Raw genomic sequence first — 14,180 nt, 5'->3', positions numbered from 1 at the left:
AACACAAGTCAGCAGTTACCATATTAGTGTCTCAGGATCAGGGCTGGCATCAGAAAGTGTGGGGCCCAGTATAGATGAAACAGACCCACCCTCCCCCCCTTCCCTCCCTGGCAGGGACATTTTAGCTATATTATAACTGAAAACAATTGGAAAAGATGTTCCAATTCACAAGTCTCCTTGCCAGGCGCGTAGCCAGAACTTTGTGGGGTCCATAGTAACATTTTAAAGGAGCCCCTGTCCGAATGCTTCTAGAGAGACAGGTTTCTGTAGCAGTTAATTTTATGCTAATTTTATGCTTAAAAATAGCAGCGCCCTAGTTCATTCTCTGAGCCATAGCTGTGCCTTAGTTAATATTATGCCTCATAGCGGTGCTCTACTTTATTTTATGAACATAGTTCATGTTATTCCATATTGTAGGCTTGCCAGCACACATTATGCAGCACAGTACCCCCAATTCACATTATGACACACAGGGCAGTATCCTGTTATCCTGATTCAGTTTCGGCCAATCAAAACGGCCGGATATCGCAACTAATCACGGTATCCAATTAGAGGCCATTTGCTTGGGCGCATTTGCTTGTACCTGTGATCGCATGAAAACACATGGGATCCGGAAGAAGTCTCTGTCCCATGTGTTATCACGGCTCTGGCGCCCCCTTGTCGCGGATTAGCATAATCCCCGATAAGTGCCGGCATTGGGGCTAATAGGATTGCCCCTAGCGTTCCGATTAGCCAGCAGTAAAGTACCGGTGCTAATAGGATACCGCCCACAGTGTGCCCAGCTCATATTAAGCTACACTATAGTAGTTCCACTTCATATTGTGCCACACTGAAATGCCCCAGTTCATATTATGTAACAATTTAATGCCCACCAGTTAATTGTATACCACATTACAATGAGCAGGTCCAGGGGAATAGCTAGATATATGGTAGGCCCCAAGGCAAAAGTTTGTAACGGTCCCTATACACCACACAATGGTGAAAAATGTATACAGCATATATAACTTTGACCAGGAGGGTGGTCTCCTCTCAGCTCTGGGCATTGGCGTATATATAATGGGTGCAGTGTGTGCGGGGCACACGGGCCCGGGGTCCAGTGGGGCCCACCCCTCACACACTGCATCCATTTGTTTAATACATACCTCTATGGAGTCCCCCATCAGAGCCATCCCTTCTCGGCAGCACAATAGAGTCCGAACACTATGGGGAATAAACTCTATTGCGCCTGCTGAAAACTCCGGAAAGATGGCACAGAAGCCATTTTTCCGGAGTCTTGCGCTTTAGGAAAATCTTCGGGAAAATGGCCACCGCGCCGTGATCTCGGAGGTTTGCGCATGCGCAGTAGAGTCTGTGCTCAGACTCTGTTGCCACTGCGGAGAAGGATGGCACCACCGAGGGACTCAGGAGAGGTAAGTATTAAAACCTGTGCATTGGTCAGAGAGGAGGGGGCTCCTGATGCAGAAGGCTGCACACGGGCCTCCTCCTCTTAAAACGCCCCTGGCTCTGGGCCAATAGCAGCTGCACTTCCTGCACCTATGGCAGCTACGCCCTTGCTCCTTGTAGAGCAGGCATTCCCAACCACGGTCCTCAAGGCACACCAACAGTGCAGGTTTTAGTGATATCCAGGCTGCAGCACAGATGGTTAAATCAAAATAACTGAGCTACTAATTAAGTCACCTGTGCTGAAGCCTAGATATCACTAAAACCTGCACTGTTATGGGCCCTACTCACTGGCCGAGGTGCCCGACGGCCGATACGGCCGACGAGCGACCCGGCGGCGGGGGGGGCAGTGACGGGGGGAGTGAAGCTTCTTCACTCCCCCCGTCACCCGGCTCCATAGACGTGCAGGCAAATATGGACGAGATCGTCCATATTGGCCTGCATGCACAGCCGACAGGAGACCAGCGATGAACGAGCGCGGGGACGCGCATCGTTCATCGCTTAAGTCTCCACACTGAAAGATATGAACGAGATCTCGTTCATTTATGAACGAGATCGTTCATATCTTTCAAAATATCGGCCAGTGTGTAGGGCCCATTAGTGTGCCTTGAGGACCGTGGTTGGGAATGCCTGTTGTAGAGTATGACAGTTATTGAAACAATCTAAAAATTTCTTGAAAGATAGTATAGGTCAGGGGTCAGGGAACTTTTTTATCTTTTACCCCAAAATATATTTAGATACGACGATGTTACCCCCTTGATTTGAAAGGAAGGAAATCATATATTATTGTGAATATATACTGGTTATCACTGTTTATATGGCATTTCTGAGATACTGTGTATATATATGTATATGTGTATATATATATATATATATTGTATTATTTACGCCAATTTTTTTTTGGGGCAATGAGTGGGTTAATTAACACTTTCTCCCCAAAACACCAGAATGAATGTAAGAAAGATGGATGAGGAGTTTTAGGAGACAGATGTTCAAATCCTCACCTCAGTAATGTCAGTGGGAATTTCCCACTGTTATGTGGGCCACTGTCTGATCCTGCGGAACTCCATCAGCGGTCAGCCATAGAACACTTCAAGTTCTGTATGTGGGTTGGCGGGCCGTGGGTGGGAGGACAGGACAGCGCAGGATGGGCGGGCGTGAGGGAGCAGTGATGTCACACCGCATCCAGAAACAGAGCACAGGGCGGTCACATTGCGTGCTGGACGGGGCTGTGTCTCGGCAGCACGACCATCCATTATCCCCAGGAATTTCATTTTTACCCCATTTGGGGTAATTTACCACTGTTCCTTGACCACTGGTATAGGTGTTCAAGTTTCCTGTGTAACATGTACATTCTACTTACGTGTACCTTACTTATAAATTACTTATTGGAGATGTGACCAGTAACTGGCATTCTCAGCTCATATTTGGTGGGATGCCCTAGGCTACAGTCTTTCTGGAAAATTATAATCAAAATTACTAGAGAGGTGGTCAATGCAGAGGCACATTTTTTACCTGGGGTTTAGGGCTAGTTAGTATTACCATATTGCATATCACGAATATAAAAAAAAAATCACATTTCAAATATTTCAATCATACTGTGAAAGCCATTAGAGCAGTATACTGGAAAACCACTACCCGCCAAACCGTGACTGTTTCAAAAGAATAGATGTGTACACATAGGCGTGCAAAGCTAATTTTATTAGGGGGTGCACCACAGAAGGGGCGTGTCTAGCAATACCTTTGGGCGTGTCTTGCACCACCTTTTGGTGTCATAACCCTCAGTCCTAACTGCCGCTGCTCCTTATCGCTGTTTACACTACCACAACCTATCCCTGACCCAGTGGCGGAACTAGAGAGTGGTGGGCCTAGTGCTTTCCCATTCCCCTTTCCTCACCCCCTCCAACGGTAGCGCCTTAATTCCTTTCATGGAGAGGACCTTTAATGCACTGGGTCAACGTCACCAACTATTTGGAATAGTAACCTATGGCAAGTGAAGCAGAGTGAGATACTGGGCCCGAAGCGTGGCAATCAAAACGAGCCTGCAAGGGTACAATGCATCATAAATAAAACATAATGCACTACCATAAACGGAGATTCGAGAAAACGTTAACATGCTGTAAGGGTAGAAGAGAAATACCGCCCTCACCTGATGTCACATCCGGCTCCTTTCCACAAAGGAAAAATAGACTCAACCTTCCACCCCACACACACCCAACCCCTTTGCACCAACCAGCACCTACATCTGCATCCTACAGAGTGGGCCACTCTGAAAAGAACGGGAGATTTAGGGGGTCGAACATTTGAGCTTTAATATAACCCAAGTAAAGTTTAAAATTTACACATGTGCCAGCAGAGCCACATCTGCCTCTTTCTATGTCATCAGACCCCTCCTCCGCAGGACACCAGCATTTGTCACACATCTCCCCATGCGAACCAGCTACTGACAGTAGTGCCCCTTATTCACATTATACTACACAGTAGTGCCTCTTATACACAATGCCCCCAGTAGCAGTGCCCCTTATAAACAATGCCCATGGTAGCAATGCCGCTAATACACACAATGCCCACACTATCAAGTGGACGTTTATACACGTAATGCCCACAATGTAAGTGCTGCTTATACACATAATAAATGCCCCCCCCACACACAAACATGCAGAGTGCCCCCCCATGAAGCATATCTGCCCTCATGTTCCTCCCAAATCCCCATGCAGCGTATCTGCTCTCATGTTCCCACCCATGCAGCCTATTTTCCCTCATGTGTTTCCCCCTCATGTGTATCCCTTGGAAGAAGCAGGGACACATGGGAACCTGAAGTAAGCAGAATCTCTAGGACAGCCTCAGCAGACCACAGCACCACTGCTGGAAAGGACCCACATGGACATCCAGAGATGGAGGGCAGCAGACCAGCACATCACCAGACCCAGGCAGAGAAGGGAGCAGCTGCACCGAACACCAGAGCTGAAGCACTGAGTCAAAGATGGTGGCCGACATTGAATATCACGCCTGGAGCAGAGAGGCAGCCCTGAGGAACCCAGGAGGAGATCCACCAGCCCAGGCACGTCGGTCAGCAGCAGCAGAGGACCACAGCGGCAACAGGAGAGACCGAGGAGCCACACCGCCAGAGGCACCAGGGACCACAGCCAGGAGAAGCACTGCCTGTACAGGGGAGTACTGCGGCCAGGCAAGGTGGGTTGTCAGCGAGATGTGGGGGGGGGGGGGGGGATAAAATCGATCGACTCGCTCGAAGGAGGGCCGGATATTAGGGGGTGCCTGTGCTCACCAGGCACCCCCTGTGCGCACGCCTATGTGTGTACAGTATATGGAGATGGAGGACATAACCCTATTAGCTCTTGACATATATCTAGAATGTACAGTATGCCTACTTGGTATTACTGACTGGAATAAAAGGAATTTGGCTCTAATCATGCATCCATTTATTTGTAATCCTCAAATTAAGTGTGTTATATAGACCACACAGGTGTTCTATATCCACAATTCACGTTGCTCAATATAAATTAATTGCCACTACTAAAAGAAGTAAAACCTATTTGTAGCATATTAATTTTCAAGTAAAAAACGATACCCTAATTCATAGGGATGTGGGGGGCATTTATATAGACTTACCTGTGTAGCCTTGTAGCCTGATGAAGACAGATGCATTTTTAAATGCACTATAGGGCATTCCTGACTAGGTTATCCATTGTGCTTTTGTATTGCGGGGAACAGCCAAAGGGGTCCCAAGGTGTGTTCATCTTTAAAAAATGTACAGTAAGTGAGCAGTTTGATGCAGCTGTATTATAAACCCTGTTATCTGTCTGACTATACAGCAGAGAAATTGGTGTTCCTCGTGAGCTGGGGTTGTCATTTAAAATGTGCAATGATATACACAGTGTTATGATCCATCACGTTATCTGATCCCAAAATATGGTACTGTTCAAATTGTATGTTATAACAATGTATATTCTGTATGGAAATGTAATTTTCAAAACTATGCCAAAATGCCATTCTGTAGTAGAATTCCAGGTAATTGAACTGAGTCAGGGAACATTTGAGATGTCATATCTCTCCTGTGCTAGGTTGAGAAAAGTTAATGTTTACTGTACACAGCAGTGGTCTGGGTGTGAACTACTTTGTAGCATGTACAGAGATTCCACGTCTGCCTAGGTCAGGGGTGGGGAACCTTATTTCTACCAAGGGCCACTTAGATATTTATAAAATCCTTCGGGGGCCATACAAAAATGATCAACTTAAAAATGACCCTGCCCCCCAGTAGTTCTGTCCCTCAGAGGTACTGAGTGCCAAAAAATGGGTGTGTCCAATTAAAATGGGACGTGATGCACATATGCCCCCAATAGTGCAGTGCCAGATACACATATGCCAGTGCAGTGCCAGATATACAAATGCCCCCCACAGTGCCAGATATACAAATGCCCCCCACAGTGCCAGATCCACAAATGCCCCCACAGTGCCAGATATACAAATGCCCCCACAGTGCCAGATCCACAAATGCACCCCACAGTGCCAGATCCACAAATGCCCCCCGCAGTGCCAGATCCACAAATGCCCCCCACAGTGCCAGATCCACAAATGCCCCCCACAGTGCCAGATCTACAAATGCCCCCACAGTGCCAGATATACAAATGCCCACACAGTGCCAGATCCACAAATGCCCCCCACAGTGCCAGATCCACAAATGCCCCCCACAGTGCCAGATCCACAAATGCCCCCCACAGTGCCAGATCTACAAATGCCCCCACAGTGCCAGTTATACAAATGCCCCCACAGTGCCAGATATACAAATGCCCACACAGTGCCAGATCCACAAATACCCCCTCAGTGCCAGATTCACAAATGCCCCCACAGTGCCAGGTATACAAATGCCCCCACAGTGCCAGGTATACAAATGCCCCCAAAGTGCCAGATACACCAATTCCCCCACATTGTTCCTCCCCCCCACCCCCACCCCACTGTGCTGCTCACCGCTGCTGCTGCTCCTCCGTTCGGCTGTGTGGTTCAGCTGTCAGGGGGTCAGCACAGGGAGGAGAGTGCAGCTACATGTCCGGCAGCAGCGGCGGGTAAGATCTCAAACCAGCCGCCGATTCGTGAGCCAATCAGAGCTCGCAAACCAGCAGCAGCGACTCCTGATTGGCGGCGGTCCGCGAGATCTGAATGGCTCACGAACCGGCGGCTGGTTTGAGATCTTTCCCGCCGCTGCCGCCGGACATGTAGCTGCACTCTCCTCCCTGCCCTGACAGCTGAGACACGCCGCCGCCGGACTGAGCGAACACAAGCGGGTGGGCCGGAACAAACGGCTTTGCGGGCCGCATGCAGTCCGCGGGCCGGAGGTTCCCCACCCCTAGCCTGGGTGATAGAAATTTCTCAAGGAGAGCATCTGGTCAGGCCACTCTCCTTCCTGTTTAAGGGTCAAATTCAGACCTGATAACAGCAGTAAAATCTTTCTCTAATGGGCAAAACCATGTGCACTGCAGGTGGGGCAGATATAACATGTGCAGAGAGAGTTAGATTTGGGTGGGTTATTTTGTTTCTGTGCATGGTAAATACTGGCTGCTTTATTTATACACTGCACTTTAGATTTCAGTTTGAACATACCCCACCCAAATCTTACTCTCTCTGCACATGTTATATGTGCCACACCTGCAGTGCACGTGGTTTTGTCCATTAGAGAAAAATGTTGCTGCTGCAATCAGGTCTAAATTAGGCCATAAGTCCATAAAACTGCTCAGTACTGTATATTGATGAATCCCAGATCTCAGGCTTTAAACAGAATAAAGCAAGTAATTAAATGACCCTGCTGGTCTGGCAGGGACACCCTTGGTTATGAGCACACAAAGGACCTTCAGACACATGGGCCACAAACAATTCCTTCTGTCCCTGAAGGTTTTAAATCCCAAGGGTGGGGGTGGGGGGTGTCAAGGAGCAGTGCTGGAAAGATAAAGATGTGTGTCTGTAAGTGATTCATTTTCATTCGCTTAGGTAACCAAATGGCAAGGATGTTCATCTTATATTAGGAGCGACCTTACTCCAGAATTGTTTGATCCAGAAAGTTTACTTGAATTATGTTTTATCCTTTTTTATTTTCTCTAAAATTGTCGATAATCTGTCTGTACTGTTAAAATAATCGTATATAATTTGTAACACTCTTTTTTGTAACTGTAAGCTTTAATGTTATTCTTTATATTTATTCTTGATTTCTAGTTCTGATCTACTGTGTTCTTAGACCTACGGTCCTGTATGGCTCATGTTACCTGTTTCGTGAAATAATAATTGTGTATGTAGGTAGAAGCTAAGGCTGCCTAGTGTCATAGCACTGAAGTCCTCTTGCTGATGGTAATTACCAAGTATGAAGTCAGTAGCGGATCTTGCCACAGGCAAGCAGGTCTTTTGCCCGGAGCGCCGCCTTCCGGAGGGCGCCGGCGCCATCCGGTGGGCACCGCACCATGGCAAGATCTGCTACTGCTGTGCCCCCCCGCTGCCCGCTGTCCTTCCCCCCGCTGGTCCCGCTGTGAAGGGAACTAGACGCTACGCATCTAGTTTCCCTTCGTGAAGAGGACCATGACGTCATCGCGCACTGCACAGCATTTCAACGGCGCTACTCTACAGGGGGCATAACTGACCACGCCCCCTTATGAAGCCACGCCCCTATGTCCCGCCCGGGCGTAAAAAGGACTAGAACCGGCCCTGTATGAAGTAACCGTAAGCCACTGAAGGTGATTTTCAGATTGACGTATCTGAAGAATCATCTGGCAGTCATGACACATAGTATGGGCCTTATTCTGATGTCTGCATCTTTGATGGTCGCACATCTGTGACTTTATAAAAATGACACTACAAAGTACACTACTGGTATACATCCATGTATATGAATGCGCAAGGACTGTGATGACCACTTTGAGCGTCTTCGGGTGCAGAAATCATGCATGGTGCATCTTTAGTTGCACCATCGGACACACCATCAAAACTTGCAGCATCCCTATAGTAGGTGCAGATTTTCTGTCTGAGTATGGTCCGTTACTTGAGCAATAAAGTTTGAATTGGAACACTTTAATGACACGCTGCAACACTCCGTATCTCCCATATGATGGAGCATCTCCGTGCACCTGAATAGCCATCTCCCAGTCCCCAACCAAGAACACCCAGTACATCTCCATTAAATTTCTTATACATTGTGTCTAAATCGTAAGTTAGCCTTTGTGTGTACACAGTCATACATGCGCTGTGCGACTTTTTAGTGACTTAGATATGTGCGCAGTAGCAAAACATCAGCATTGTGTGTGACTCAGATTTAGGTCCAATATATATTTGAAATTCATGTTTGCAGAATGGGAATATAATTCGTTACCATTGTTTCTGTTCCATGATATAGTAGCATTCTAAGTTCTATATCAGTTGTTTTATACTTTTGCCATTATTGAGCACAGAGGTTTTCCTGTTTTATCCCTCATATTGGAAATCAATACGTAAGATTTCAAATAATTTCTTCCATCTTTCTATCCCCAATTTAGGCTATGTGCTCTGTGGGCTGCCGTCACTCTCTGAGGAATACATGAAGGTTCCAGAACAAATTGACCTAATCAAAAACTTTAAATTAAAGCCGGATGTCATAATTAATATAAAGGTAAAAGTATTTATTATTAATAAAGATATTGTTTAAAGAAACACATACTATACTGGTTAGGTCTTTTAAAATGGAGATTTGCAGCAGATTGAAAACATAAACAGTCTTACCCTCTGAGAAGCATGGTGTTTGGCTTGTTTGTACCTGGTTTGCCCTAGTGTTAGTCAATCATGGGAATTGGTGATATTGCAAGAAAAGTACTTATTAAACAATAAAGGAGCACTGGGTTACTGCGGATTTTCTCTGATGCTTGTTGAACGTGCAAACTCCCTGTGTTCCATTGGCAAAAAAGGAGCTAAGAAGTCCCAAAGGTGACCTTTTGGGTGTACACCCCCACCTCACACAAGTTCAGGTTAGGCCAGTGGAAATTTTACGATGCACAGTTTATAACTCTTTTAGATTAACTCACTATTCTCATACGTCCTAGAGGATGCTGGGGACGCTTCAAGAACCATGGGGTATAGACGGGATCCGCAGGAGACATGGGCACTGGCTCCTCCCTCTATGCCCCTGCTCCAGACTCCAGTTTAGATTCTGTGCCCAGTGAGACTGGTCACACGCAGGGGAGCTCTACTGAATTTCTCTGAAAAGACTTTATGTTAGGTTTATTATTTTCAGGGAGACCTGCTGGCAACAGGCTCCCTGCTTCGTGGGACTGAGGGGAGAGAAGCAGACATTCTTTTGTGAGTTTCAAGGCTCTGCTTCTTTGGCTACTGGACACCATTAGCTCCAGAGGGTCTGATCGCTAGGTACGCCTAGATGCTCGTTCCCAGAGGCCACCGTCACCCCCCTTGCAGAGCCAGAAGTCAGAAGACGGGTGAGTAGAAGAAGATCAGAAGACTTCAGTGACGGCTTTGAGGTACCGCACAGCGACCGCGCTGTGCGCCATGCTCCCACACACACAGGCACTGTAGGGTGCAGGGCGCGGGGGGCGCCCCGAGCAGCATATAAATCCTCAACAGAGACTTGCAAACGAATATATAAGTGCCCAGGCTCTAGATTTAACCCCCGCCAGTATAAATATATGTAAGAAATAGCGGGGCTGAAGCGCGCCATTAAGGGGGCGGGGCTTACCGCTCAGCTCATTTCAGCACCATTTTCTCCTCATAGAGACGCTGGTCCTTCCAAAACACTGCTGTACAGATGACAGTGAAAAACGAGGGGGGGGCACAGTTGTTTGGTGCATTATAAGTTAAAGATAAAAAAGCACATTATATAATGAGCACTGTGGAAATGAGCTGGTAAACTCCTTCTGTGTTTCCCTGACAGAATGTACTGGGGTCTATCCCTTATAGCCAGTGTAATGTGTTTGGTACACGTGTGTTGGCATATCTGAAGCTGAGTGCACTGCCACAAACGGCTGTGGGAATGACTCTGTCGGCACCGTCGACTCATAATGGTACTTGGTACATGTGAATAAGTGTCAACATGTCAGTAGATGTATGTTCTTCCCAAGAGAAAACGATATGGGAGACACAGACATGTGGTGGTGACCCTGTCGTCACCAACAATATTTGACTGGTTAAAAATTGGCATGATAATGTGATGCATATCAGAAAGGATTATACCTATATGTATATGTATGTATAGTAAGGTTGCATAGGTCTGTGGCACGAACACAGACGTAGTAATATTTATGGAGGGTGTCATATTCATAGAATAGATTTCCCTCAGACCCCTCGGGATCGCATAAATGTTATTTCTCTGACGTCCTAGTGGATGCTGGGTACTCCGTAAGAACCATGGGGTATAGACAGGCTCCGCAGGAGACTGGGCACTCTTAAAAGAAAGATTAGGTACTATATCTGGTGTGCACTGGCTCCTCCCTCTATGCCCCTCCTCCAGACCTCAGTTAGTTAGTATCTGTGCCCGGCCAGAGCTGGATGCACCCTAGGGGCTCTCCTGAGCTTCCTAGAAAAGAAAGTATTTGTTAGGTTTTTTATTTTCAGTGAGATCTGCTGGCAACAGACTCACTGCTACGTGGGACTGAGGGGAGAGAAGCGAACCTACCTGCTTGCAGCTAGCTTGGGCTTCTAAGGCTACTGGACACCATTAGCTCCAGAGGGATCGAACACAGGCCCAGTCCTCGGTCGTCCGGTCCCGGAGCCGCGCCGCCGTCCCCCTTGCAGAGCCAGAAGAACGAAGAGAAGTTGAAAATCGGCCGCTGAAGACTCCGGTCTTCATTAAGGTAGCACACAGCACTGCAGCTGTGCGCCATTGCTCCCTTAGCACACCACACACTCCGGTCACTGATGGGTGCAGGGCGCTGGGGGGGCGCCCTGGGCAGCAATTAGATTACCTTACTTGGCGAAAAGCACATAATACAGTCTGATAAACTGTATATGTGCATTAACCCCCGCCATTAAAGTACATAAAAGGACAGAAGCCCGCCGCTGAGGGGGCCGGGCCTTCTTCCTCAGCACACCGGTGCCATTTTCTCTTCACAGCTCAGCTGGAAGGAAGCTCCCCAGGCTCTCCCCTGCAGTATCCTGGTACACAAAGGGTAAAAAAGAGAAGGGGGGCACATAAATTTAGGCGCAAAACTGTGTTTATAAGCTGCTATAGGGGAAAAATCACTCAGTATAGTGTACATCCCTGTATTATATAGCGCTCTCTCTCTGTCTCTCCAAAGGGCCTTGTGGGGGAACTGTCTTCAAATAGAGCATCCCCTGTGTGTGTGGTGTGTCGGTACGCGTGTGTCGACATGTCTGAGGTTAAAGGCTCCTCTAAGGAGGTGATAGAGCGGATATGTGTGTGGGAGGGTGTCTCCGTCGACAACGCCGACACCTGTTTGGATATGTGTAAGTGCTGAGGTAAAATTATTGCACAAAAGGTTAGGGAACAGAAAGGAAATCTACCCTGGTCTGTCCCTATGTCACAGAGTCCTTCAGAGTCTCTCTATGTTCACTATCCAAAATAACAAAGTATCGACACGGAGTTTAACTCCACTGTCGACTACGATAATGCAAAGTTACAGCCAAGAGGGCTAAAAGATATTCAATATATGATTATTGGAATAAAAGATGATTTGCATATCACTGATGACTCATCTGTCCCTGACACGAGAGTACACATGTTAAGGGGAAGAATGCTGAGGTAAATTTCCCTCCTCTCATGAGGAAAAAGAGCGGGAATCTCCAGACAAGAGACGGCAGCTTCCCACAAGAGAATTCTCAGGCTGTATCCTTTCCCCACTAGGGCCAGGATGTGTTGAGAATCTTCCCCTTGGGTGTCCTGTTTGCACTAGCTATTCTCAGGGATCCTGCAGATAGTGTGCACATTCTAGTATACTACCCAGACCGGCGATTGTGTCGGCATGGGTTTATAGCGCTGTGGCAGCGTGGACAGGTACCTTATCAGCAGAGATTGAGACCCTAGTATGCATATAAATATTTTAAGATGCTGTCTTAAGTGATAGATATATAATTATAAAGCATGCCCAAAGGGACATGAGTATACTGGGTCCTAGAGACAAAAGCTATGTCGATTTCTGCTTGACGTGTCCTGTAGAATATACATTGGACAGATGATGCCGACTTAAGAGGCATATGGAAGGCTGAGGATTGTGTGGAGAAAGGTTCTCGGGCCTGGTCTCCACAGCTATAGCTGGTGATTCTGATATTTTGCCTTATATTCCTGCACAGCCTAGGAAAGCACAACATTATTAAATGCAGCTTTTCGAATAAAGAAACAAGAAAGTCTGAGGTGCGTCCTTTCTTGTCAGAGCCGGGGGCAGAGGAAAGAAGCTGTACAACACAGCTAGTCCCCAGGAACAGAAGTCCTCCCCGGCCTCTACAAAAATCTACCGCATGTCGCTGGGGCTCCACAGGCGGAGCTAGGCCCGGTGGGGACACGCCTTCGTAAGTTCAGCCACAAGTGGGTTCACTCCCTGTTAGATCCCTGGGCAATAGAAATTGTATCGCAGGGATACAGGCTGGACTGTGAGAAGATGCCCCCTCACCGAGGACCCGGCGGGCTTCCCCCCAACAGAGTGAGCCAGTGTTAACTGCAATTCGTAAATTGTATCTTCAACAGGTGGTGGTCAAGGGTCCCCTCCTTCAACAAGAGGGTGTTATTATTCGACCATGTTATAATCCTGAAACCAGACGGTTCGGTTAGACCCATATTGTATTAAAATCCCTGAACATATACCTGAAAAGGTTCAGGTTCAAGATGGAATCGCTAAGAGCGGTCATTGCAAGCCTGAAATGAATCGGGACATAAGGGATGCATACCTTCGTGTCCCCATTTATCCACCTCATCAGGCGTACCTCAGAATTGCGGTACGGGATTGTCATTACCAATTTCACCAAGGTAATGGCGGATATGATGGTGCTCCTGCGGAAGCAAGGTGTCACTATTATCACATACTTGGATGATCTCCTCATAAAAGCGAGATCAAGAGAGCAGTTGCTGGACAGCCTATCACCTTCTCTGGAAGTGAAACGGCAACACGACTGGATTCTATATATTCCGAAGTCGCAGTTGGTTCCTACAGCTCATCTGCCTCGCCTAGGCATGATCCTAGACACAGACCAGAAGAGGGTTTATCTCCCGATTGTCACGATCCGGGTATCTGGACGCCATTACTTGCCTTTCAGATGTCTCCTGAGGCTGGCTCAGCGTTCCAAGGCCGGATCTCATCTGTGTCCACATTTTGCATATCCCTCCTGTCACGCTGAGACGCTGTCACAGCGGCGCCATGTTTGAATCCTGCATGGCGTCTCCTGTCCTCTGCGGCCGGCGCCGCCATTACTGTTATGTTTCCACATGGTTTCCAAACCAGCTTTCCCTCCAAGTTCTAACATGGGCGCAGCCATGTTGGATCCAATCACATGTCTCAGTTCCACCAATCCACTGCCTCTGGAAATCTGCATAATTGCCCAGCCAATGCCTGCATTGCTGCAGGTATAAGTATCCTGTGCCTGGGTCAGGAAATCGTCAGTGCTTTGTTTGTCATACCTTGTTCCAGTCTGTCTCTCTCCTGTGGTTGTTTTCCAGGTTCCAGTTCCTGTCTCCAAGCTTCCACTAAAGAGACCTTCTCCAGTCTACCACCTGCAGTGCAGCCTGACTCTCCAGTCCTCTGGGACTCATCTGT

The 14,180-nt window shown here is 47.6% G+C and overlaps 1 protein-coding gene across 5 annotated transcripts in view; it reads left to right on the top strand.

Moving 5' to 3' along the window:
• AK9 (adenylate kinase 9) overlaps positions 1-14,180 on the top strand; it is a 406,441-nt gene that overhangs the window by 84,096 nt on the left and 308,165 nt on the right. For all 5 annotated transcript variants that reach the window (XM_063917113.1, XM_063917112.1, XM_063917116.1 and 2 more), the window contains exon 6: positions 8,970-9,082. In XM_063917113.1, coding sequence (XP_063773183.1) covers positions 8,970-9,082 — 113 coding nt within the window. The remainder of the gene's footprint in view (positions 1-8,969; positions 9,083-14,180) is intronic.

This window comes from Pseudophryne corroboree, chromosome 4, assembly GCF_028390025.1.
Source record: "Pseudophryne corroboree isolate aPseCor3 chromosome 4, aPseCor3.hap2, whole genome shotgun sequence".
Lineage (NCBI taxonomy): Eukaryota > Metazoa > Chordata > Amphibia > Anura > Myobatrachidae > Pseudophryne > Pseudophryne corroboree.
The sequence above is the reverse complement of the archived record's forward strand: the minus strand, read 5'-3'. Positions and strand labels throughout refer to the sequence as shown.